This window comes from Etheostoma spectabile, chromosome 16 (genome assembly GCF_008692095.1).
Source record: "Etheostoma spectabile isolate EspeVRDwgs_2016 chromosome 16, UIUC_Espe_1.0, whole genome shotgun sequence".
NCBI lineage: Eukaryota > Metazoa > Chordata > Actinopteri > Perciformes > Percidae > Etheostoma > Etheostoma spectabile.
Window position 1 is genome coordinate 24996846 of NC_045748.1, and position 26525 is coordinate 25023370.

General features: G+C 41.3%; 1 protein-coding gene across 2 annotated transcripts in view; it reads left to right on the plus strand.

Moving 5' to 3' along the window:
- Window positions 1–26525, plus strand: part of tln1 (talin 1) — a 113507-nt gene that overhangs the window by 1553 nt on the left and 85429 nt on the right. For both annotated transcript variants that reach the window (XM_032540168.1, XM_032540169.1), the window contains exons 2-3: window positions 16905–16977; window positions 22798–22960. In XM_032540168.1, the coding sequence (XP_032396059.1) occupies window positions 22831–22960 (130 nt within the window). In that variant the 5' untranslated portion in view covers window positions 16905–16977; window positions 22798–22830. The remainder of the gene's footprint in view (window positions 1–16904; window positions 16978–22797; window positions 22961–26525) is intronic.

The window sequence follows — 26525 nt, forward strand, 5'->3', positions numbered from 1 at the left end:
GCCAGGTTCTCATTGGCTAGCTGTTAGCCAATCAGAGTCAAGCCGCTTAGTTCGTTGAATATTAATGAGAACTGACACAAATGGAGCAGAGTCTTCCTGCAGGCTTTCTTTACCACGCTGGCATGGCTTGAAACAAGGTAACCAAGGTAACCAAGTTACAGAGTCCGAGGTAGAACTTCAGACATTACCACAAAGTCATGACATATGTGTGGCAGGGCACCTTTAAGGGAAGCTGTCTGTTTCTTGCATAATAGTTAGTCATGGTATTCCTAAATTACTTCTCTGTGATGATACAGCTCTATGCAAGCTATGAGTTATTACATGAGCCATCCTACACATATAATAATGTGTTGATCCAGGCTGTTGTCTTCTAAACGGAGAGGATTGGACCTAATGGCTGAAATAGTGATTGTAGTGTTGCTGCATTGAGTTTGACAGAAGCACAGAGGGATGTCTGGAGGAAACTCTTTAAAGACTAAGTGAATTAACCGAAAAAAATCTGATGTGTTTTAGTGCTGAAATAATTAGTTGAACAACCAAAAATGAATCAACGATTTTGCTCAGTTGGTCAGGTATGTGGGGTTGAGAGGACAAAGAACCAGTGTTTGAACTTCTCTCTTTATCTCTTTCTTGTCAACTAGTATATCTGTCACTTTTTATGTTGGCAACTTTGGATGTCTTCCATCAGAGACTGTCTGAAAATGGTAACAGCATCACATTTCCCAGTCTCTGTGCCCTACAGCTTTTCACCCCGCCTTCCAGTGTAGCTGTTTGGAATCGCAGTACACTTTAGATGTCCTATGTGTCAGACAACCCATCGTAGAAACTAGTCCCGTTTGAGCATCTCCCAACCCTAAGTGCAGATGGGACGGAAAGAATGGCACACAGAGGATACTTTTGCATCACTACAGCAAGTTAAAAGATGCATTCATAGGAGGTTAGCCAAACAAGATTTTCAACTTGAAATTGGTATTCTTTAAGCCAGGTGACATCCAGAAACCAAAACCAAATTTTACCAACCAAAATTAGGGGAGAAAAAATGACAACAAGGAGGGATCATTTGAAAGCGAGGAGGGGCTTATGTCTGCTCAATCATTGATGGTCGTTTGTTGAGGAAGGTTTTGTTGTTGCAGTATTTGGCTCGGTGTCCCGCTCTGTCTGTCACTTCCTGTGTTGAATGCTGCTGGGAGGAAAGGACAGGACGGACGTGGAACGCTTCTGTCCCAAAATGTGCTTCAATTTTCATGGCCCACCAGAGGATGGCTTTGTAGATCCTCACTTTTGGTATAAGCACATGGAAGGCTTTATTGACTTTTCTTCGATTTCTTCTTTGATTAAATCCAGCCACTAGTTGTAGCCAATAAACTGTCGTCTCTTTTCAATCTTGATGTTAGCATTGCAATGTTGATTGTGAATGTCCTGGCATGTAGGCCCCAGAGGGTCAGAGTTAATGATGCCTTGTCACAGCAGGGTCTATCTTTCACAGGAGCACTACAGTAATGGGTTCTTTACTCTGTATAACTTCTATACCGGTGGTTCCCAACACCCTTTTTGGTCTGGGGTCCCCCCCACAGTCCTGTCAGATTAACTCACGTACCATGCAGCAGTGCTTCTGATGCCTCTAACGTCGGCTTCAGCGAGCAGAGCAGGCCTTAAGTTGCAACAAAAACCACGTTTTTCATACATTTGAACTGTCAGTATTAAGGTTGGTTTGTACTACTACTTAGAGGGAAGCTAAATGTTTCAACTGTTTATCCAGTACTTTTAGCTAACTATATGAACTACTTTTAGCTAAGCATTTCAGCCGCCTATGCACCACCTTGAGCTATTCATTTCTACATTACTTTTAACTACCTGTTTACACTTCAGCGTACAGGAGTTACAGGTGATTCTTGTATTCAACTCATAATTTCAATTTTTTTCAAAGCAGTTGAGCTGGTTCACAATTTTTTGAAGTACCCCCTGGCAAACGCAGAAGTGCCCGCCTTGGGATGAAAGTAACCCTGATTGGGAATCCTTGTCTTATACCAATGATTGTAGGAGTCGGTACATCCTGAAATTTGCAGGCCACGCTGTTGTTATCACTCTGTTTCATGGGCCTGTTGTTGATGAATTTGTACACTGGTGTGTCAATCCGTCTCTGAGGCTGAATGCCACTAAAACAGAAGACACGGCCATAGTTTTTAGAAGATTGGCATCACAAGCCCTTCAGACTGTTGACAAAGGTCAGGGGATAGGATTTATTTGAGAGAAGCATGACTAACCCCAGGCATCCACTCACATTGCGCTAACATTTGGCACTTTGTCCTATCTAAGTTTTTATTTTTTTTATTTTTTATATTTCCAATTTTCCACATCTTTTTATAGATGCAATTGTTGTTCTGTTGTGTGGACTGTCATTGTTTAGCTATGCTTTGCTGCAAGCCTAATTTTCCCAAGTGGGACAATAAAGAGCTGAACTGTATGTTCACTGCAATTAGTGCGGCTGGCTGCAGCATTGGGTTTTTAGGCTGGCAGAAGTGGAGGGAACCGGTGCTGTCGGTCACAGTCAACAGATGTGTGAGGGAAAATCCCATCCCTCGCAGAGGAGAGCAGATGAGGCTGCCAGAGAGACACGGTAGTTTGATAATCACTAGTTGGACTCACATTTACAATGTGGTCTTCATCAAGTTGAAGTTAGTTCAGAGTTCGTGATAAGGGCATATCACCAACCCCTACTTGCCTGCTGTCGGTTAATGGTTAATAATTGGTTAAATTGAAAAAAAAAAATCTAAAATAGCATCCCAATTACAGATATTTCTGCATTAGCGTTTGTGCCAGCCAATAAAGAACAAGCAAAATCTGTAGAGAAAATCCTTTATCTGTCAGGCTCTACTTCAAACAGGTTTGTATATTTGTTGTCAAAGATAAGGCTTTGGTGTAGGACTTGGCACTTAAAGCTATGGTGTGTAATTTCTGTCGCCCCCACAAGGAATTTTAAGTAATGACGACAACACTGTCAGCGCATCCGCATGATACAAGCCTTCCGTAATCGCGCATGCACCCTTACGCCTACTCCACATGGTTTGTTTAACTGCTTCACTGTTTGTTTGTTAAGTTTAATAAACTCTCCAAAAGACAATGAGTAATCGTGTTAAATCATTGTAATTTCTATATTGACCAAAATAGTGGTGATTATGATTTTTATTCCATAATCCAGCAGCCCTACTCTGGTACATGAAATTATTTCAAGCCGATACGCAAAATACATGCGCTGTTTCAGAATGGAAAAATGTTCCCTCATGTAACATATATCTATAACATAAATCTCACCCCAGCCCCAAGTGTCTGGTAGTCTAATGCACGACTGCAGTTCAAATATCGAGAATCATATGAAGTGCAACGATTTTTAAATGCAATTCTTTTCCCTAGAATTAATATTTTAAAGTAGTTTTTTTGTGAATGATTGACCTAAATATTTTCTGTTTATACTTTAACAAGAACATACATCATACATCAAATCCGTTTTCAGCCAAACAGAGGGAAATCAGAAGTTATGCTCTTCTTCACAAATTAAATAAATGTCAGACTGACAGTCTGACCTGACATGTGATGTGCATTCATCTTAGAAAACATTTAGTCTGTAGAAATGTGCAATGATACATCGTCTCTGGAAATGTTTTATTCAAGAAGGAAAAGATAATCGCAATACTCAGTACCATCGAATCGCGACACTTTTAGATTCGCAGTGAACGAAAATTGCTATTCAAGTTCATCCGGCACCCATGTATCGTGACAGAATCCTATTGAGACAAAAGCACATTGTCCCAGCCCTAGTGATGAGTACTAACCCTTTCTATTTTAGCATCCTTCTTGTAACTTAAAACAGCGCGCAATCAGGTTTTATTGAAATATCTGTGAATGTAATGTAAAGCCTTTAGTGAGTGTGCCATTCAGTTAGACTGGGAGTCTGAACAGTTTTAGTAACCAGACTGCTAATCCTCGGCCCGCCAGCCAGCTACACATATCCAGCCTGTGGAGTAAAAGCTCTGTTGGAAAGGTGTCAGTGTGTTGTGTCATGGCCCACTCTCACACCAGTTAAGGAAAGCTGCTTTTCATTCCAGTGTGCTGCAGAGAACGGGCCGTGGTGTTTTTCGCTCAGCCATATTTGGTCAAGACAACATGTGCTGCCACTCCTCCAGCACAAGAAATGATTTGTTTAAGACTCGAGCCAGTTCCCAAGCCCGTGTCAGATGCCTGGGGAGTTCAGTGCGAACTCTCCAGAGATAAAAGCAGTTTCTACTAGATCTTTAAGATCATCTGAAGCAGTAAGGCTGTTTGGAGTAATTAGATACATTTTAGAGGAAGTCAGTGGTTTTGATGTTTGACCTGCTTACTTAACAGTGATGGACTTAAGGAGGCCCTGGTAATTTCAAAGCTAAGTTTAAAGTGGGACTTGAAGTCCGAGGTTTGAGACGAAATGTGCAATATGGAAGGATTTTTTTGGCAGTTTGCAGATTATCTGTATCAGCATTTATTTTTGCCTGAGAACCGATTAAAGTTAATGAATTTAAAAAGTGTTCTACTTTGGCTCGGCTCCAACTCTTTGTCTGTCCCTCTGCTTCTGTTTCACTCACCACCGAGTCTAACTTAATGTCCCCCCCCCCCACACACACAACAATATCTGACTCTGTCACTAGGGATTATGTTGAAAGTTTCCCATTTATCGAATTATTGCTTAAAACATTTAAACTTATTTTTTTGATTTTCATTTTCACTGTACGTAAATGCATATTCCTTCCAAACATTGGTTATTGCTTTCATTAACTACTACTAATCTGTGTTGTATTGGCCTTGAAAAACTGGTGTTCTCATATCTTGCAGCCCGAGACATGCTGGAGAGCATTGTGGTTTATTAGTGTACACAGAAACGGGCTTGGAGTGGAGAGAGCGGTAGAAAAACGAGTATATAATTAGCCTTTCCAAACAGACAAGTGGATTGTCTTAAAGTAACGAGTGGGCTTTGCTTTGATGCTGAGACAGCAGCTGCTTGTCTGCTCACATGCAGAGCCACAGTTACCCAGTGTCTTGAAGGGTCAGCCTTGCACCCAGCTGACCCTTACGATGAAGATGGAGGAAACCCACTCTGGGCAACGTATGAAACACTGCATTGCCAATAATCTTGAATCATTGTACATCATTGTCTGGTTTCCCATTGAGAAGGCTAAGAAGAGTAGCTCCTTATTTGTAGCATTCAAATGAATCAATTTCAAATTATCAACATATTCAAATGAGGACATGGATGTCCTCATTTGAATATATTGATAATTTGAGGAATTGTACGATTAAGAAGTAAACACTAGGGCGCCCAGAAAGCTCAGTTGGTAGAGCGTGCACCATATATAGAGGTTTACTCCTCAACGCAGCGGGCCCAGGTTCGACTCCGACCTGCAGCCCTTTGCAGCATGTCGTTCCCCTCTCTCTCTCCTTTCATGTCTTCATCTGTCCTGTAAAAAATAAAGGCAGAAAATGGCCAAAAGTAATCTTTTAAAAAAACTTTTTTTGACCAATGATGTACCTAAATATTTTCCATTTTCTACGGTACTGCTGAAGGTGACTACATTGTATCCGTTTCCAGAAAAACCGAACAAAAGCAGAAAATCCATGTTATGGTATTTACAAATGTCTGGCTGACTGAACTAGTTTTTAGAAATGTCTCATTACATATTGTCTCCAGAAGAGTATAATTTAACTTTTGAATCGAATAGGGACAAAAGTTTAAAAAAAAGTATACTAACTGTCATTCAGAACTCTGGCTTTTTGACCTGCCTGTGGGTCGCCTTGCATGTCGTCCCGCCATGGGAGTCCGAGCCATTTGACGGGATAGAAATACCACTCAACACTCAAAAAAACGTAAAGACAGAAGTTGCTAAGGAAGTCGACTGAGGAGGACCCACTGCAATCAGTCTGAGAAAAGTAATTTAGTTCCATGCATTTGGCTTAGGTGATGCCCAAAATGGCTCAAGCGCTGCACTTAACCTTTTAATGAATACAAATTGAACTTTGAATTGAAATATAAAAAGCTAAAGAAAAGACTGACCATTACATTTAGAAGTAGTTTTCTGCTGAGTGTCTCTGGGGATATGTTGGCAGTTTATATTGCGATGATGATGATGAAAAAAGAACGTTATAATGAGCAGCCCTGTTGCTTATTGAGAGAGAAAGCCCAAATAAATGAAACTGCATAGCACATTTTCACTGCTACCTTCCACCAGGCAGATTCTCACACGAGTGTGAACACACGTTTGGTTTGTGAGACAGAGAAGGTGGACTACTGTTTGCAGTGTTATTAATAACTTACTCTGAAAGCTCCTTTGTCACTTTTGACCCGCCCAAACCCCGGATATTTTCTAGTAAGCTGAACCCACCATCAAGATAACTGGCTATATCATCATCTGTGTGGTCCTGGTGATTCTTCTTTTGACTAGAAATCGTTGTAAGAGATTCACAAGTTTAAATAAACGAGTGGTTATTATTAAAGATGGCTCTTAATTAGTGATAAAATCATAATCTGGACTTTTAGCTTTTTTATTATTGTGATGTCCTCTGGGGGAAATTTTATATGTATCTATCTTTTGTCTAATGTTAGGAAGATCAAAGGATCACACCGCCTGTTAAAAAGGGGGGGGGGGGGTTCCCCAAGAACCCGTGTCCCTATGAGTCCCGCCATGCCATCTGTCTCTTTCACACAGACTTGGTTCAACTTTCTTACGGCGGCGTGATTACCTCAGCTGACAGTGTGTGTGTGTGTGTGTGTGTGTGTGTGTGTGTGTGTGTGTGTGTGTGTGTGTGTGTGTGTGTGTGTGTGTGTGTGTGTGTGTGTGTGTGTGTGTGTGTGTGTGTGTGTGTGTGTGTGTGTGTGTGTGTGTGTGTGTGTGTGTGTGTGTGTGTGTGTGTGTGTGTGTGTGTGTGGTGTGTGTGTGTGTGTGTGTGTGTGTGTGTGTGTGTGTGTGTGTGTGTGTGTGCTTGTCTTCCCAAGACTATTTTGCAGCGGCACCATGGCTCCGTTCGGCGTTTAGCCCCGCCCAAGACGATTGCGATTGGTTTACAGAAATGACGAGCATGTTTTTCTCCCATCCCAGAATGCTATGTGGACTAGCCAGACCCTCTTTCACAGTGCGGTGTAGGAGGGCCTTGCAATGCAAGACTAGATTCAGAGAGGAGCCAGCCACTCCGTGTTGTGCTGTAAGCTCCGTCTGACAGACAGCTCTACGTGGGATTTAGACAGAAGCAAAGGAGCAGAATCGCTTGTTGACTGGCACAGAGAAATGTGCTTACAGCCAGTCTGCTGCTCGCCAGATTGAAATATCAGGGCGTCTTGGGGTACTTACCCCTCGTTTCAATTGCCCAGCTCGATGTGCTAGTTAGAATCTGGGCAACGAGCCGAGACGCCATCAAAATAGAGTAGAGGCACGTTTTGTGTTTCAGCTACAAAACCAATTTAACTTGGATATGATAGAGATTCTTAAATTTTACAAGGTTCCCTTTAACCTGGTGCATTATTAAAAGTATTAAAGTTCACATAAGGAATTGACACCAAAGCAGTTAGATTACTGTACTTTTTATTTAACATGAACACACAGCAGTCGACACAAAGTGCTAAAAACCAGACTCTAGAGTGAGTATTGAGTGATATTTCATTTAGATATCTTGCAGTGAGAGTCAATGTAGTCTTTGGACTATTTTTAACCCCCTTCTCGATAAGCTAGACATAGTTGAGACCAAAGAATTCCTTCTAGTTTAATGTGACACAGAGATCAATTCTGTATTTTTTTTAAATTTATATTGGGTCATTTAAATGTAAAATGTTTTGAATCGGAAAATCTAATTTTTAAACCCAGTCCTAGACGAGTGGCTTCTTAAACACTGGTGGAATCGAAAGCATTGTCTAGAGAGGCTATGCCCAGTGGAATCTAAAAGCTCTCATTTGAGCAGCAGACATGCATCAAAGTCAGATATTTAATTATTAAGTAAGTGTCTTCAGTGCCCTTACTATGGAATCTGTTTATATGGTAATTAGTGAGACGCCAGAATCTAATGAAGCTGAAAATGTGTTACTGCGGTTAAAAAGTTAGTCTTGATCACCATTCATAATATCACGTTATGCATGTAAAATATGAGCATTTGCGGTTGCTTGTGCTTAATGTACTGTATGCTACTATGCAGGTCAACTGCCTGTGGATGTCCCTGTGTATTCGGGGGTCCATCAGACTCTGATTACACCCGAGAAGCATAATTTTGTCCTCCTTTAACCTCACGCAAAGATAAAGCAGTAATGAAATGTGTTCTTTTATTAAAGATGCAAAAATAGAAACATTATCTCTCAGAAATGTGTGATTCTGAAAGTCTTTAACAATGCAGAAATTACCACTTTTAACAATAATGTTAATTTGTGTCCTAGGAAATACTATATAAAGTAAAATATAAGTACAATGACCAATGTTATGTCAGTGTTTTAACTGCCATGTTTAAATAAGTGCAAATGAATATGGGAAATGGCATCTTAACGTGGATAGAGTAAGCCTTGTTTGTTGTTGACTTCCTTGGTCTCCCACTGTAGATGAGATGTTATCTTCCCTTTGCCACAGAGTTTCTCCGTCTTCACATTCCTGTACTCCGTCGGGATTGGCTGCCTTTAGTTCTTGTGCTGGCTGCCAGTGACATCCGGCTGAATAAAGCCTCTCTTCTTTCTTCTCTGTCTCTATGCTCTGATGCTGGCATACCAGAGGAATGCACAGTTGAATTCCTCTGCCGTGGTGGAGGCAGCAGAGCTGGTGCTCATGTTGCCCGGCTAAATATGTACCAGTATCTAACGTAAAGGGTTCAGATAAACCCGGGGCCGGATCACTGACTGTTTAAAAAATGGACCAGATGGGGAAAGAGATGGAGCGTGGAGGAGCTGAGGCTGGCTATGCTCCATGGATGTACTGTATAGTAGGACCTGACTACAGCATTCGAGGCGGAGCCCCAGTCATTCCTTTCAGAGTTGCTCAGTGGCGCACAAAACCAAATAAGTTCAGCTGCTGTGTATAAAATGACCCAGATGATCAGCGCTGCTTCTGCAGTATTCAACCCATAGAGCACACCTCCACCAGCAAAGTAGGCTACTTCCGCTTTAGCGCTCCGCTAACTTAAATGGGGATTAACCTATTTCATTGTTACTGGACCAAATGGTTTTCATTCTGATAATAAAACCACTTATTTTGCATGGGTTGTGACGTTTCAAAAAATTATCCACTTTTGTACCGACACCTCTTTCACCATTCAATTCTACGGGGAAAGATTATGAGTTTTTGGGCTCCGTGGCATCACGTGATGACACAGAAGTTGTAATTCCACTGTTTGGCTAATAGAGTATTTCAAATTTGCTTCAAAGCTTGGAGCATTTCATGAGGCCTCTCTGCTATGCCTGTCACTCAAAGTGACACACCCTTTAATAATGCACTTCAACTTCGAGCCTTAATATAATTTCATGGAGGAACTTGGCAATAGACCCCAAAACCTTTTTTTTGGTGTTTGACCGTAAACCTTGCAACATAAGCCTTTTAACATGGGGGATTATGGGTATAGTCTCCCTTTTGCAGTCAGCATTAAATCGCTATTCAAAGAACTGGAGTTTTTGGCTTCCTGTTTCAGAGCCACAGTTAGCCTCTTGCGCCAGATGAATAAAACTGGTGTCTAGATTCAAATCTAAAACTGTTTGTACGCACAAAGGCAGAAATATGACTATGCATTATTTTCATCAGATAAAGGGCTATAGTATGCTAATGTATCTGCTGACGAGGGCTGCAGGATATGAGGAAAATGTCTAATGGCGAGTATTTTGACTGATGCTGCGATACGATTCAAGATTTTGGAGGGGATGATCATTTTTGTATGATTGTTTTCATTTTCATTGAAAAGAATAAAAATGAATTCTAGTGTGAGAAATGTTCTTGAGTCCTGTAGGATAGGATTTAGGGGTGTTGAAATGAATCACTGCATTGAAGCATGGCGATGAGGACGTGGATGATTCTGCATCGATGCGGTGACAGACCATAATCAATTATTGCCTACTGATGTTGAATGCTCATTTTCCGTTTTTCTTTTTTCCTTTTGTCTGCTGTCTGCTGTGTTCAGACTCCGCTACATTGTGTACAATGTCTTTTTTAAGAGCAGATGCAATAAAAACAAGACGTCAAATATCTGACTTGAATTAGTTGATGAAAATCATGTGTATCAAATCGTTGACAGGATAATCAGAATCTAATGGAATCGTGACACAAGTGAAGATTCACCCCTAATAGGATTAGTAGGCTGTAACGTCTCTGCATCCCCACAATACTTAATTTAGAATGGTTTGGTACATTGTTTGCCTTTTATAAATATTACGTGTAGAGGTAGATTTTTGGTATTTTTAACATAATGAAACTGGTTAGTATAAAATGTCTTTGTGGGTCACACTCATTGTTGCAAACAACACAGAGTAACTCCTATAACGTTGGACCATCTTAACTGTGATGCAGGCTCTGTGTGTGTCAAGCTGGTTTTCCAACTTAACTTTAGTTCAACAATGTGTTTTCTCACACATGTTGCTCATGACTGACAGAGGTTTTCTTTTACCCAACACCATAAAGTAAGTACCATGTGATCAATTAGTCAATCATCAGCTGGGGCTGAGTGACATAAACCGAATCAACACTGACTGCTATACAGTAGGTGTGTACTCCATACAAAGGTGGATAGAATACTACCAACCAATCCCAAACACAGAATCTGAGCTCTTTCTACATAATGTGGTGGCCTGTCACATGGACATCCCCTTCCTGAAATAGGCACAGCAGGGTTGCTCGAGTTAAATACCCCACGTGATGTTGTTGGTATGAGAAGTCGCATAGTTGGACAGAAGGGATGAGCAATCCCAGCATACTTTTTTTTTTTTTATGCCTGCACAGAAAGCAGTCACAGCATCTTTAATGTGAAGAGCTGCAGCGGACAAACATGGTAACAAGATGTCAGGGCTGTGGGGATTCTTTGGAACAGCCGTTAGAACGCCTTTAGCTTCTGAAATGTGATGTTTCAGACTGAAACCAACGGCACATTTGGCGGGGCTTTAGTTAGGAGAAGGCTTTAAATCTGATGCTTTTGATTTGATCACTCAAGTGACTTAAGAAATAAGGGTGACATGTACGAAGCTGTATAAAGATGGAATTTAATTCAACCTTTTGATTGTCATGAGATCATTGAGGGGTGACCCTCATTTTCAATGTCATCGAGTCAAATTACAAAGACAAAAGCAGAGCAACACAGACAATACAATCATTAGACATACAAATCCAATACAACTTTCTAAATTGGGAAATGATTTGATAAATAAATTAAGATTGTAGGGATGCAAAATAAAGTCCATTTATTTAAAGGAATTACAAGTAGACGTTTGCAGGTCTGAAACCAGATTTCTAAATCGAGAGAGAGGTACAGTTGAGGTGATTTTAAGAAAGGGTTGTAATTTGTGCCAGGAGTCGGTTGCACTAAATCTAAAACCAGTTTTTCCAAGTTCAGACTGAGCTCATGGAACATGAAGTAAAAGCCAGTCTAAAGTAAATGTAGGATACAAATACTTCATATCTCTCTGTAGTATATTGGGGATGAGTGTGGGCCCCCACACACACCTCCCTCCACGACCGCGGTAGATGAGGAGTTTGAGATGTAATGCAATTATAGCCATTTTCTTCTAAAAATGTAGACTATGTTTTTGCCCAACCGAAATACAAACACATACCTCTGTCACATGATATTGCTACTATGAGGTTAAGTGTGATTTTATGACTTGAGGAGTTGTTTGGGCTAGTTGGCCCATATCACATTTGTTGGTTGAGGGATTTAGATTTAAAAAATACTCAAAGGGATTACCAAACAACTAGTCTCGCATTGCCAGACCTTCCTCCACAGCACTGCAGAGGAGGGTCTAGCTAGTCCACACAGCATTCCAGGATGGGAGAAAAACATTCATCCATCTTCGTCCGCTTATCCGGTATCGGGTTGTGGGGGGAGCAGCTCCAGCTCCTGGTTAATTGGCGTTTCTTTAAACCAATCACATTTGTCTTGGGTGGCACTAGGTGACGGACGGGGCAACGGTGCCTCTGCAAAATAGCCTTGAGAGGGAACGTGTTTTGGTGGAACTTGTGTGCGTTTAAAGGTTGTTGTCGTGCAACAAAAAACTCAGACTGGACATATAGTCTAGCTAAAATTCCACAAAAGAATGCGGAAGGTGAGGGACAACCGGCCGAAATAAAGGCTATCCGGCGTAATTTCTGGCGGCATATGTTGATATAGACTACTGGATAACTAAAGGACACAGGATTAGGACATGGAAAATGTTTTCTTTTACCGTGTGTCCCTTTTTTGGCTACACAAAAGACACAAGGGACTTTAACTGAGGACTGTAACTGACCCAAGACACTGAACATTTCACACTGGGGGATTCATAGGAAGTTGGACCTGCGAGATCGAAGATTCTTGTTTATTTTTGTCTAATTCACGAGGCTGCTGTGAACACCCCATCAGGTGGTTTTGACATCGGCCACAGCAGGGTAAACACAGCTGCATCTAATGAACAGATGGCTCCATTTGATTTAGGTGTGTCAAGTACATTGTACTGCTGTCAGTTATTTCCCATTGTCCCACTTTCATCAATTGGAGTAGTAGAAGCCTAGGAGGGTCCAAATTGGATTTGTGTTTAGGTGTAATTATTCTCACATGTCCAGATCCATCTCCACAGCGCTGTGGAGAAAGGCCTGGCTACACCACCACGCGTGGGAAGTGAAACAAGAAACCCAACGATGTTTATGACTAAATCTGGACTACCCTAATACAAGTTTACTTGTGTTGCGTATCATGGTGCAGGGTGTGGAGTGAGTCAGTATTGTTCTGCTACAGCAGGGTTGCCGTGGGACCCATCACACAGGATGTTTGAGTGCGGCTGGGAACAGACGTAAAGCGTGTCGGTTGCAACGAGCTGTGGATTCTGCGGCACTGTGAACTCGTGGTGAACCGTTCTTCACCACAGCTTGCTTCACTTCTGCTATACCGCTTTACTGTCAACGCTTCCATACCTTTAGTGAAAGGAGAACACTGTTGATCTTTTAACCTTTTGTCATTGGCTACAGATCTCGGGACGTACAAAGTATCTCATACAATTTAGCCCGGGGCTGCAACATTTGAATTTCATTTGTTCATTTTTTTTAAATTACAGTTTTGTACAGCCAAAGAGAGTGTCAGCAAATTGCTTCGTTTTTTTCTAGGGCTGCACAATAAGTCAATTTTTTTTTATTGTCATGACAATATCAACTGGCGCAATATACACATTGCAAAAAGTTGCAACATATTGCAATAGACACCAAACAGATTTTTTTTTTGTTAGTTGAAAGAAAATATCAGAAAGCTGCATAATACAATATAATTGTCATGTTTTGTGTTGCCTTTTATATTCAACATAATGTTTAAATTGTTCCCTAGAGGAATGTTTTTTAATGATTTCCTTTCTTTTGTTTAATGTTCAAAAACCGTGTGATGTATTTTAGCAGAATAGTAAAATGCCGCAAAACTGAGTACATTTCAATATCTGTTATTTATTGCTAGTGATATCGTAATTGTAATATTTTCCTGATATTGTGCAGCCGTAGTGCACTGTAAGCTTCAGACATTGGGTGATAGAAGAGACTGTAACAGTAACACATGGTGTAATCAGCCCTGGAGAGCAGAAAGTAAAATGTGTCGCTCTGCATGTAAAGATAAGAGGTTATTGTTGTTATTGTTGGATGATTCCCTCTTCTCTTAGACAGAAACCGAGTCGGGACTGAAGGACATGAGGCGAGAGATAGGGTATCTGACTGCTGACAGGACCGGATGGCCGTTGACTGCTGTCACTGTGCAGTGGAAGTCTGGACTGGTTTGACAAAGTAAAGTTAGCTGAGAAAGGTTCCGGGCACTGGTGACGTAGCTGCTAGGAGCCCATACCTGATGCTTCATGTAGATGCAGGCTAGGGCTGCACCATGTGAGCAAAATATCTAACTGGGATTATTTTGACTGATATTGCGATATGATTCACAGTATTGGAGGGAATGATCGTGTATGTATGATTATTCTCACTTTCAATGACATTTATTCACATTGAAAGAAATTAAAATGATTGTAGTGGGATCTTTTTCTGTAGTCTGCAAGATAGGATTTGTAGGCCGGCAGCACCAATGGTTTGACACAGATTTTGTATTTAACAAATATTGCGCTCCTCTGCGATTTGGATATTGCACCAGTCCATATTGCGATTTTGATAAGATTGCGATTATTTGTGCAGCCCTTATGCAGACCTTTTGTTGCTGAGTCTTAAAGGACTGTGCTTTTTCTCCATGCATTGTACTCACCAAGGTTATTGTTCAGATCAGGTAAATGGCTCATCCACATCCAGATCTAAATGGGTTTAAGGCCTGCACAATGTGAGGAAGTTCTGCGATGTGCAATAACATTGTTCAATATTGGGATGACAACATGACTTGCATTAAGTAAACAAATATTGAAGTGTGCAGATTAGCTACCCATTTCCTATGGGAGCCTTGTTGTCTTTAATTCTGAACTGGGTTCTAATTGAATATTTTGTTGACTTTGCGGTATGTGGCTGGGTGTGTGTGTGTGGGTGGGTGGGTCTCAGCCCGACACACAGCAGGAGTGAGGCTGCATCACTATGTTACATACAAATCTGGTTTGGAGCCTCTCTGTGAAGTGAATTATTTGGATGTTCATGTCATCCAAACTTGTCCTTAATATATATAAAATAAAACTCTGAGTTAGAGTGAGTATGCCTCCAGGTCATGACCCCATCTGACCCCAACATTCACACATAGATACAGATGGTGTTAAAAAGCCTCACACACACGTGAATGTTGGCTGATATCTTGTTGTCAGATTTTTTTAAACCTTTAAACATCAGAATGTGATTATTTGCCAAAGGAGCTTTGCTGTGCTAAGAATTTGCCTTGGTGTATCAGTGATACAGTAAACATTTCAAAAAAGGATTAAACAATACCACGAAGAAGAAGCAGACAAAGAAATGAGTCTTAAGTTTTAGTGAATTTTAGAACTAGCTATTGTGTCAACTCAGTTCAAGGAGTTAAACTGTTTTGTTTTGCTTAGATAATTAGAACGGTTCGAGGCGCCAAACTTAAATAATGAAGTACATTCAACAATTTTGTATTTGTATCACCAATGCTCATTAGACTAGACATCCAAGTGTATTAATATTTCACTAAATATCAACAAACAGCAGTTTCAGGTTGAGTCCCCCGTGCAGCATGCTAAACAACTTGATATGATGGGTGAAGCCGATGATGAGGGTCAACACAGGCATGGCATATGTTCTGAAACAGTTTTACAACTAAAGCACTTAAGTGAACAACACTTTTCCAATTTGATGTACAAACATTTTTTAAACTACTTTTTATTTTTTCACATCGCAGAGAAAAAATATTGCAGTGTCAGATTTTGCCCAATATCGTGCAGGCCTATTATTAACTCATGTCTTGTCTCATACACTAGTTCATGCTTTTCCTTGTAACTCGGCTTCACTATTGTTTTCTGGTGTTTGTTTTTTTGCCAAACGGATTGTGATTGGTTGCTGTGGACTTTAGTGTACACTTCCTCATTTCTCCATAATTACTGTTGTGAATCAGCACTTCCTCTTTTAGGCAGGGTGGGGTGAAAAGTATTCACAGTATTTGCAGTATACCGCATATTTGGATGTGTCCAGGCTTTATCTCAGTCCGTATTGATATTTATCAAACTGGAGTGGCGCAGTGAAGTAGTCTTGGATTTTTGGTCCTAAATGTGTTTTTAAAAAAAATAATAATATGGAAGACAACCAATGTAACATAACAGACCTGAATGAGCTTTAAATGCATACGTCCTGTTATCTTTCTTTAAGCCAAACAAACGGTCCTTACATTCACTGCAGACAGGATACACTGCTCCCTGCTGAATCAGAGCTGGGAGTACACACATGAAATGCCCTTTTATGGCATTGGAGAGCTTTTTAAAACAGGAAATGACATCAGCACATCTGAGTGGGATCTCACAAGTACCCTGTCATACCAAAGTAGAGGAAGATCCAAGTTTGTGAAGACGTTGTTTCTTCAGTGACTGATGAGAGTCACTAAACAGAATGGCCATGAGAGAAGCTCCTAGCCCTGCTGTGTATCAGCACGGTGGGCCGAGTGCTGCAGCCTGAGGCCTCAAGTGCGTCGTTCAAACGTGTTGCTGCAGAGAAATCCAGAGTCAGCCAGTGAAATATTTTCGAAAACTTATTGGTATGGATTTTGCAATACCTGTCATTACCAGACATGTTAAAGCAACTGTCTATGTTTACATACAGGTTATGTTATCCACAAGGCCACGGGCCTTAAAGGTGAAGGCTGGGCCGGTACTGCTCGGTGGTAAAGCAAGAGGCAGTTTACCGCGCTGGGTTCACACAGGAGGCGAATGCTGCAGCCAGCGCGCAATCTGCAACTATAGTTTTGGCTGCTTGTTTTTTTTTTGAGGACGAAAGACCTTTTTCTGATCGTTATTTATTGACTTTCTCAACAGATAATAAATAATGAATGGCATCACAAGCTTCAATGCAAAGGCCTGTCTGCAATTCTATTCAAATCCAAAAATTTACATAAGTAGTCAGTTCCTATGCTATGACTGTGTAAATCTAACTCTTGAGGAAAGTTCCGGCAAATGATGTTTGATTGGTTGAATTTGTAAGAAATTGCTGGAGGGTCTGACTATTGTGTTGTGATCAGTCATTAAATCAAAATGATGGTAACCTGGTATGTTTCCTTTTTTTCAGCCAGAGAGGAAAACCCATAGGTCATCATCTGACTGGGCAGGAGGGCTGTCACTCAAACACCGCTTTACATCAGGTATTAACTTCCCTCTCCTTCTCTCCACGTTGAACACACTGAAGTGGATATTAATGAATTAAAAGTCAGCAAGTGATCTGAGATCATTCCAATCCTTACACTTAGCAATATCTTTATTATTTATTTTTTTTTTTTTACATATGAACAACAGTGGGGAGAGCATCCATACAAAAACGTTTTTCTTTCACATAAAACTGTAACATTCATACAAAGTCCGATCTTATGGGCTTGACATACTTCCATACTTCTTCCATACTGTAGATTTCCTGGACTATGTTGACCCACTCTTCAATGGTTGGGAGATCCGGTTTTAACCATTTCCTGGTTATGGCTTTTTTACTCGCTGCCAGCAGTATCCACATTAACCTCTTGTCCTTATTTCTCCATTTATTAACATCAGCGTTGCCCAAATACACATTTTCAAAGTTGCACGGTAATTTACTACCAAATATATGATTAATATGTTCACTAGCAATATCATTTGATTTGGTTCACCAAATTAAAATTGATTAGAATCAACAGCGAGTCACATTAACAAAGAGACACATTTCACAGGATTTGTAAAAAAGAAAGAAAAGTCTGCATTATCTTTCAATAGTTTAACAAAAAACCTGTGGTCATTGATATTTAGAACAAATCTTACTCCTCCATGTGGCTCAGCTTGTTGCAAGTTCACCTTTATCATTGTGGATCTTTTTTTGCAGAGTAGGATGCACTCTGTACAGGGGAAATTCTCTAATTTTTTTAATTGGGGTGACACGGGGGGACCAATAATCAGTCGGGGGGCAGGGGGTGACATTTGATCAAAATACAGCTTAGAACATCTGCTTGGAAAGATAGGAACTATTGGATATGATAGAACAACGCAATGCTTTTTTGCTAAATAAAACATCACATTCATTATTAATTTCACTTGTTTCATTTAAAAAAATATCCAAATATAATAAGAATGTATACTTTATTAATCCTACAAGTGGAAGTGTTTTCACTCTGTTATTACACACAGGCCTGAACTATACACACACGCTCAGTACCTATACATGATAGGTGTGTGTGTGTGTGTGTGTGTGTGTGTGTGTGTGTGTGTGTGTGTGTGGTGGTGTGTTGTGTGTGTGTGTGTGTGTGTGTGTGTGTGTGTGTGTGTGATGTGTGTGTGCCAATGAAAGCCGCCCCGATCAGTTGGGGGTTCGGTGCCTTTGTCAAGGCACCTGGCAGTGCCTAGGAGGTGAACTGGCACCTCTCCATATACCAGTCCCCCATACTTTGGTCCGCATAGGGACTTGAACCCAACACCCTCCAGGTTCCCAACACAGCTCCCTACAGACTGAGATACTGCCCCAGACGACGACCCCCCCACCCCCCCCCCCCCCCCCACACACACACACACACACACATACACATACACATTTTCTATAGGCTCAGTCTACCACAAAAAAGAATTCAGTGCTGGTTACATGGTATCAGCCCTGTAGATAGTCATGGAAACATTCTTTGGTCATGTGACCAGGGCTGGGAAGATGGGCAGAACAGTACTCTGATCCAATGGAAATCACAATTGTCAGATTGACAGCACTCTAGTCCAGTGGATTTTGGGGGGCGGGCTGGCTATGCCCCCCTTTCAGCCCCACCCCTGACTCCATATTTGCCAGGAAGAATGCACTTTTCCTGCATGTTAAGTCCACTGCCAGAAAAAGCAGGAGGAAGGGAGAGTGATACGGTGTCAGCAGGATGCAAGGCTAAGGGTGTCAGCGTGTCTGTGTTGTGATATTTAATCTTCCTGAGTTCTGATGCCAACACATGCCGTGCTGTGTGCTCACTCTCTGCTGTCACTCTGCAGCTAAGCTGTCATCTCCAAACAGCTTTATAAAGACAGCCGCTCCTAGGATTGGGCATCAACAACCGGTTCCAACTTGGAACCATCAATGGAATCATTTTTTTTGTGAAAATCGTTCATAAAATGTGGCTTTGAATCAGATCATCGGTTCCAAATTTAACACTCCCAAGTTTTGGTTTCCGCAAAGGCCGGGCACTTGTTGTGTTGCAGCCATGGAGCCCAATGAGCGGCGCTCTAGTGCGACTTTATTTTACGTTGAAAAAGCCCAGTAAAACTGTAACTCACCATTGAATTAAAAATAGAATTTCCTCTCATCTGTGAAATAAGCCTGTCACGTTTCAACTGAGAAGAAGAAGAATCTGAATCTATAAGAATTGGAATTGGAATCAGAATTGTTAAAATGAAAACAATGCCCAACCCCACCCGCTCCTTCTAAAAGTATCCTTCTGATAAACAACTTCTCAGTCCCTCCAGGAACTAGCAGAGTTTTTGTAATTATTGCAGCCCAACTCAAGTCTCAATATGCACCTATTTTTCTAAGAAGTAGAAATAAAATGTGCCAGCTCTTTTTTTGTCTCACGCTTCGCTCATTGTCGTGGTTTTTGCAGCCCACAGCACTGTTTACTGTTAGTCTCCACACTCTTATCATCCTCATTTCCAGCAGCAGCTGTTTAGAGGGAAAAAGCTCTGATAAACCAACTGTACACTACCTGCCCAGCACCAACCAACAGACAGACTCCGTTAGAGACGAGCTGCTGAACAAAGTGGAGCGTTTGGCAGGTAACTGGCCAGCATAGGGTTGGTGGAGACTGGAAGAAAAGTTTCTCTCAGGTCCTCTCAGCGGCTGGTTCAAGTTCATTTGGTTCAGGTTAGAGGGAAGAAGGAGAGATGGCTGCGGTGGGGGGGACAAGGGCTGGTTAAACCTGTTGAAGAAGTCATTCAGGTCCTTCGCCCTCCCCATAGTCCCCCCTGTAGCTCTGGTCTTTCTGTTGTGACCTGTGATGGTCCTCACACCTTCCCAGACCTCCTTCATGGTCTCCCTCAGCTTCTGCTCCACCTTTCTCCTGTACTTGTCCTTAGCTTCCCTCCTTCTGCTGGGCTGCTTCATGGCGGTTCACTAGAATCTGTAGTATTCTCTCTGACCAGAGCGAGTCTCATACACAGTTACAGGAAGCGACAGAATAAACAAAAGCAGAGAAGACATTTAACTCACACGTCTCTCTGAGTTTATTTGCGTGCACTCAATACTGTCTGCTCCAACTAATCAAAAGGTGTGAATCTCTGCTGCCAACCTGGGGAAAAAGGTCTGACTCAGTGATCAAAGTGAAATGCTTCATCTAATGGATGGATGGATGGATGGATGGATGGATGGATGGATAGATAGATTTATTTTGTTTAAACAAGCGTACACTGAATTTTGTTGAGTATGTTACATAGTTTTAGCACAGTCGAAATATACAAACAGCAGGAGTTTGATCAGAAAAAGGAAAGAGAATAAAAGTGTGTGTGTGTGTGTGTGTGTGTGTGTGTGTGTGTGTGTGTGTGGTGTGTGTGGTGTGTGTGTGTGTTGGTGTGTGTGTGTGTGTGTGGGTGTGTGGGGTGTGTGTGTGTGTGTGTGTGTGTGTGTGTGTGTGTGTGTGTGTGTGTGTAATCTTGTGTAATGTTTCTTTACATGTGGTTTGGTAAACATAATGTATGTCACACCCCCAATCTGTACAATGCATGTCTATTTCATATTAATGAACGTTTGTTGTACAAATCTTCCCTTACAAGTAAAGCTCCTGCAGTTTAAATCTTACAAAACGGGTACACATGCTCATCATGCAAAAGAACAGGTCCTGTCTGTCTTATGAATTAACTGTACATAATATTTCATCACTATCGCTGTGAGTTGTATTGAAAAGTTACAGCTGGTCGAGCTAAGTTTTTTCCTACATACAGTTGTTGGATTGTTTAACCTACAACAATGTAACATATTTGACATAACTGATCATATTTTCTGCATGTACAGTTCATTTATGAATGCAGTTTGTGACTTTCAACCCTTGGGAATAGTTTGAGCGCATTGTCAGCTCAGTGCAGCAGAGGAAATGGGATCACCCCTCTCTTTTTTCTAGTTTGGTCCTTTTGAGACCACATTCAGTTTGTAACATGTCATAGCCTGCTATGTAGTGAGACAATGCTGTGACAAAAACCAGGTTCAAAATGGGGACTCCTATCTAGCTGAGGCGTGTTAGGTTTTGCCCAGAATAAATAACATATGTAGTGTTTTTTTCATGGGGCCAGTCAGTTTCATGCATTAACCACAATGTGCAGTGCATAGACTGTACACCGCATTGAAGAACTCAGTTTCCTGTCTGAGCTGGGGTTCTCACAGTTCTCTGCTTTCTGGTAAATATAACTGGCGTTCCTTATTTCAAACCCAGCTTCACACTGTACAGAGAAATGTAAGAAAATAATGAGGAAAATCCCCTCAGTTCTAAATCCAGTTCAGTCCTCATCCATTTTTTGTTAGTCATGGTCCGACAGGGAAAATGATTCACTGCATTTGTTTAATTAAACTCAGGTCAGGCAGTCTAGGATTTGTGGTCCCGTTGACCCTACCTGTGAAAGATGTGGACAGGCACCTGCTACCTTAGGCGACAGACTCAGTCCCCCAGGAAGTGCGCCGGGCTTTGAAGCCAATCAAACAGCAGAAAACGGTGGAATTACAACTTCTGTCGCTGATGTGATGACGTAGGGCCCAAAAACCCTTTTCCCTTAGACTTACATGGTGAAAGAAACGTCTGCATATCAGTGGATACAAATTTTTTTGGAGCGTCACAAACCACAAAACGATTTGGTCCGACAACATTTGGAAAGTCTAGAAGAGCCGGCTGATTAAATCATTTAATCCCCAATTAAGTTAGCGGAGCTCTAAACCGGAAGTAGCCGACTGGGACAGCGACGCTATCTAGTGCGCTATGAACTATGGGCCCCATAGTGTTGAATCAGCGCCAATCGTTAGGGGGACCAGACATACCGGAAAATTCTGGACAGTCCCAAAATCCAAGAAGTTGTCCTGAATCCATAATCCTGCCCTAATTGTCCCAAATATTAGAGCAAAGTCTCAAGAGCAGACTCTCGAGTAGTTACAGTCTGATAGAACATTAAAAGCAGTTCATTGAGTCGTCTCTTAGGCTGCAACAGTACGTAGGCCCTACGTAGGCGGCAAGGCGCAAATTTTGATAATACGCATTGCAATTTTTTTTTCATTCATTGTTGAAATGGAGGCTCAGACTAATGTCCCGGGACCCGATGAACACGTAGCTGAAAAGCAAAAACGTCTCTGCAGGTACCGGGAGGACTGGGTAGGGAAATACCCCCGGATTACTACAGTTTTACACGATGCAAACAAAGAGTTTTGCAATGTATGTAGGAAGGAGTTTGGTATTTCACACGGTTGTACAGACCAACACTTTTTGTTTCATTATGAAACTTCAGTTTGTGATTTTAATGCTTTTTCTATTAGTTTTTTCAGGTTACAAGATGGTTAAATTCCTGAATTTTGGTGTGTAGTTTTTTACATTTCCCGCAAGCACTGAATATAGCACAGTTTTCTGTGTGAAATAATGGAAACACTTATAATCACTGTTATTTTTGCCAATACTGAAATCCCGATTATATAATACTATTACTCATTGACTTTTAGAAAGCTTTTGCAGTCATTGAAGTTAAATCCACAGTGAAAGCACATTGAACTGCGACATTTCCCTTTGTACTCTTCCCGTTTGTTCTTTTTATTTTTCATATAGAACAAAAGTCAAAATCAAAGTTTACTATAACGTAACGAGCAAAATAATTGTTTTTTGTTTTTGTGATTGCTGAAATCGTTATTGCAATTAAAAATCGGATTAATTGCACAGCCCTAACACGTCTGTGACATTGGGCTACATTTGTATACAACTGATTTGTCTTGACTAACTCCTCTAATGGCCGTCCTGCAGGTGTGAGTTGGGTGGAGGTGCAGAGCAGCAATCATGGTGGCCCTGTCCCTAAAGATCGGTGTGGGGAACGTGGTGAAGACCATGCAGTTTGAGCCCTCCACCATGGTGTACGACGCCGGCCGCATCATCAGGGAGAGAGTTCCTGAGGCCCAGCTCGGACAGCGTGAGTTCTCTCTCTCTCTCTCTCTCTCTCTCTCTCTCTCTCTCTCTCTCTCTCTCTCTCCTCGGTCCCTCTGCTCACGCGATATCGTCTCCCCTCTCCATCTCTCTCTCTTTCTCTCTCTCCTCACCTCCTCTCCTCCCCTCTCCTCTCTCTCTCTCTCCTCCTCTCTCTCTCTCCCCCCAGTTGCTTTATTGGCATGACAAAAAAATCCATCTGTGTTGCCAAAGCTAGGAACAAACATACAGGTAAAAGCCAGTAAATTAGAATATTTTGAAAATCTTGATTTATTTTCAGTAATTTGCATTCAAAGGTGTAACTTGTACATTATTTATTCATTGCACACAGACTGATGCATTCAAATGTTTATTTCATTTAATTTTGATGTTGAAGTGGCAACAAATGAAAATCCAAAATTCCGTGGTGTCACAAAAATTAGAATATTTGTGTAAGGGTTAAATTTTGAAGACACCTGGTGCCACAAACTAATCAGCTGATTAACTCCAAACTCAGTCCAGTTCTGAAGCCTACACAAACATGGGAAGACTTCAATTTGACAGCTGTCCAAAAGGCACCATCGACACATTGCACAAGGAGGGAACGACCAAAAGGTTATTGCTGAAGAGGCTGGCTGTTCTCAGAGCTCTGTGTCCAAACACATAATAGAGAGGCAAAGGGAGGAAAAACTGTGGTCAGAAAAAGGTGTACAAGCGATAGGATCACCGCGCCCTAGTCAAGATTGTGAAAAAAACCCTTCAAATTGGGGGAGATTCACACAGGATGGACAGCTTGGAGTCAGTGCTTCAAGATCCACCACCAAGAGACGCTTGAAAGACACGGGTTTCAACTGCCGCATACCTCGTGTCAAGCACTGTTGACCAGAAACAGCGCGAAAAGCGTCTCACCTGGGCTAAGGAAAAAAAGCTGGACTGCTGCTGATGGTCCAAAGTCACGTTCTCTGACGAAAGCAAATTTTGCATTTCCTTTGGAAATCGAGGGTCCCAGAGCTGGAAGACAGGAGAGGCACAGGATCCACGTTGCCTAAGTCTAGTGTAAAGTTTCCACCATCAGTGATGGTTTGGGGTGCCATGTCATCTGCTGTGTCGGTCCACCTGTTTCCTGAGATCCAGGGTCACCGCAGCCGTCTACCAGCAAGTTTTAGAGCACTTCATGCTCCTGGCTGCTGACCTGCTCTATGGAGATGGAGATTTCAGGTTCCAACAGACTTGGCGCCTGCACACAGCGCAAAATCTACCCTCCTGTTTAGGTTCGACCTGGTTATTCTGTTCTAAATTGGCCAGCCAACTCCCCTGACCTTAGCCCCATAGAACATCTTGGGGTATTGTGAAAAGGAAGATGCAGAATGCCAGACCAAAAACGCAGAAGAGTTGAAGGCCACTATCAGGCAACCTGGGCTCTCATAACACCTGAGCAGTGCCAGAAACTCATGACCTCCATGCCATGCCGCATTAATGCAGTAATTGGGGCAAAAGGAGCTCCAACCAAGTATTGAGTATTGTACCATGCTCATATTTTCATTTTCATACTTTTCAGTTGGCCACATTTCTAAAAACTCCCTTTTTTTGTATTAGCTTAAGTAATATTCTAATTTTGTGACACACGGAATTTTGATTTTCATTTGTTGCCACTTCAAATCATCAAAATTAAATGAATAAACATTTGAATGCATCCGTCTGTGTGCATTAAAAATATCAATGTAACAAGTAACCACCTTTTGAATGCATTACTAGCATACATCAAGTTTTTCAAAATATTCTAATTTACTGGCTTTTACCTGTACATATAAACAACAACAATGAGTAAATCCATCAGATATAATAATACAGGTAAACGGGATACTTATGATATAATTGTAGATACTAAGGAAATTATGTGCATTTCCTTTTAAGGGTACTTTGAAACAATAAAAAAGAATAGAAAAATAAAGATGAGAAAATATAAAAATCTCTGTTCATTTATCCTTGTATTGTGGCAGAAAAAGACATCTTGAGCTGCTAGCCATGTTGTGCTTTTATCTGCCCCTAATAAAAAAGGAAGCTGTTTGTCCTCAGTGGAGGTAGTAAAGCCTGGTACGTGGTGTTGGTATTGGTTCTTAAGTCTTCATATTTGGGACATGAACATAGGAAATGTAATTCTGTTTCGATATCCTGGTGCCAATGTGCACAGACACGTTCCTCTCTTGGTCGCCACACTTTTAAATGGCGACCGACTCTGTATTTGTATTTCTTTTGTATTTTTTGTTTTGAGATATTCAGCCAATTGGATATCTCTTTTCAGGGATTGATAACAGAGGACCTTGTGTTGTATTTTATTTTATTTTAATTTTGCCATTGTTCTTTATACTTTTTTTTAAACTTTAGTTTCAAATTCTTTGATTGAAAACTGAGGATTGTGTCTGAGGCGGCTCTGAGGTTCAGTGTACATCTGTATCTCCTCTTCTCTCCTCTCCTCTCTCATCTCCTTCTTGCTTTGTCCGTCCCTTTTTTTTTTTTTATTCTCCTCCTCTTGTCCTGTCTCTCTGTATGTGCTGGCTGTCTGTCTCTTCTGGTCTGCTACTGATCCAGTTGGGGGGTGTCCTCGGATGGCATGTATATCCAGTTCTTTTTTTTAGTGTCTATTTGACTATATATATTATAGATATTATATATATATTTATATATTATAATATATATATATCATATATATATATTACATTCACCCGGTCACTCACCACTGGTCCACTTCTCTGATAGTTGTGGGTAACACCATGCTCATGCTAGTAACCCAACGGGTTTTTGGTGTTTTTTTTTGTTGTGTTTTGGTTTGTTTTTTTGTTTGTTTTCTTCTGTTTTGTTTTTTTTTTTTTTTCGGTTGTTTTCTGGTTTTCTGGTTTGTTTCTGTGTGTTTTGTGGTGTTTTCTTTGTTGCTGTTGTTTCTCCTCTGCTGTGCTTCCCCCTCCCTCTTTTGTTTTTTGTTTTTGTTTGGGTTGGCTTTTGTGTGGACTCTTGTGGGTTCGTTTTGTGGTGTTTGTTGGTGGTTGTTGGATTGTTTTGGACCCCCTTCCCTCTTGTCCTTGTTCCTCCCTCCTTTCCCCTTTTTTCCGTTATTTGTTTCCTTCTTTTCTCTTTTGCCTTCAGAACTGCCTCAATTTCTTCGTGGCATAGATTTAACAAGGTGCTGGAAGCATTCCTCAGGGAGTTTGGTCCATATTGACATGATGGCATCACACAGTTGCCGCAGATTTGTCGGCTGCACATCCATGATGCGAATCTCCCGTTCCACCACATCCCAAAGATGCTCTATTGGATTGAGATCTGGTGACTGTGGAGGCCATTGAGGACAGCGAACTCATGTCATGTTCAAGAAACAGTCTGTGATGTGATTCCAGCTTTATGACATGGCGCATTATCCTGCTGAAAGTAGCCATCAGAAGTGGGTACATATGGTCATAAAGGGATGGACATGGTCAGCAACAATACTTAGGTAGGCTGTGGCGTTGAACGATGTCAATGGTACAAGGGGCCCAAAGAGTGCCAAGAAATATTCCCACACCATGACACCACCACCA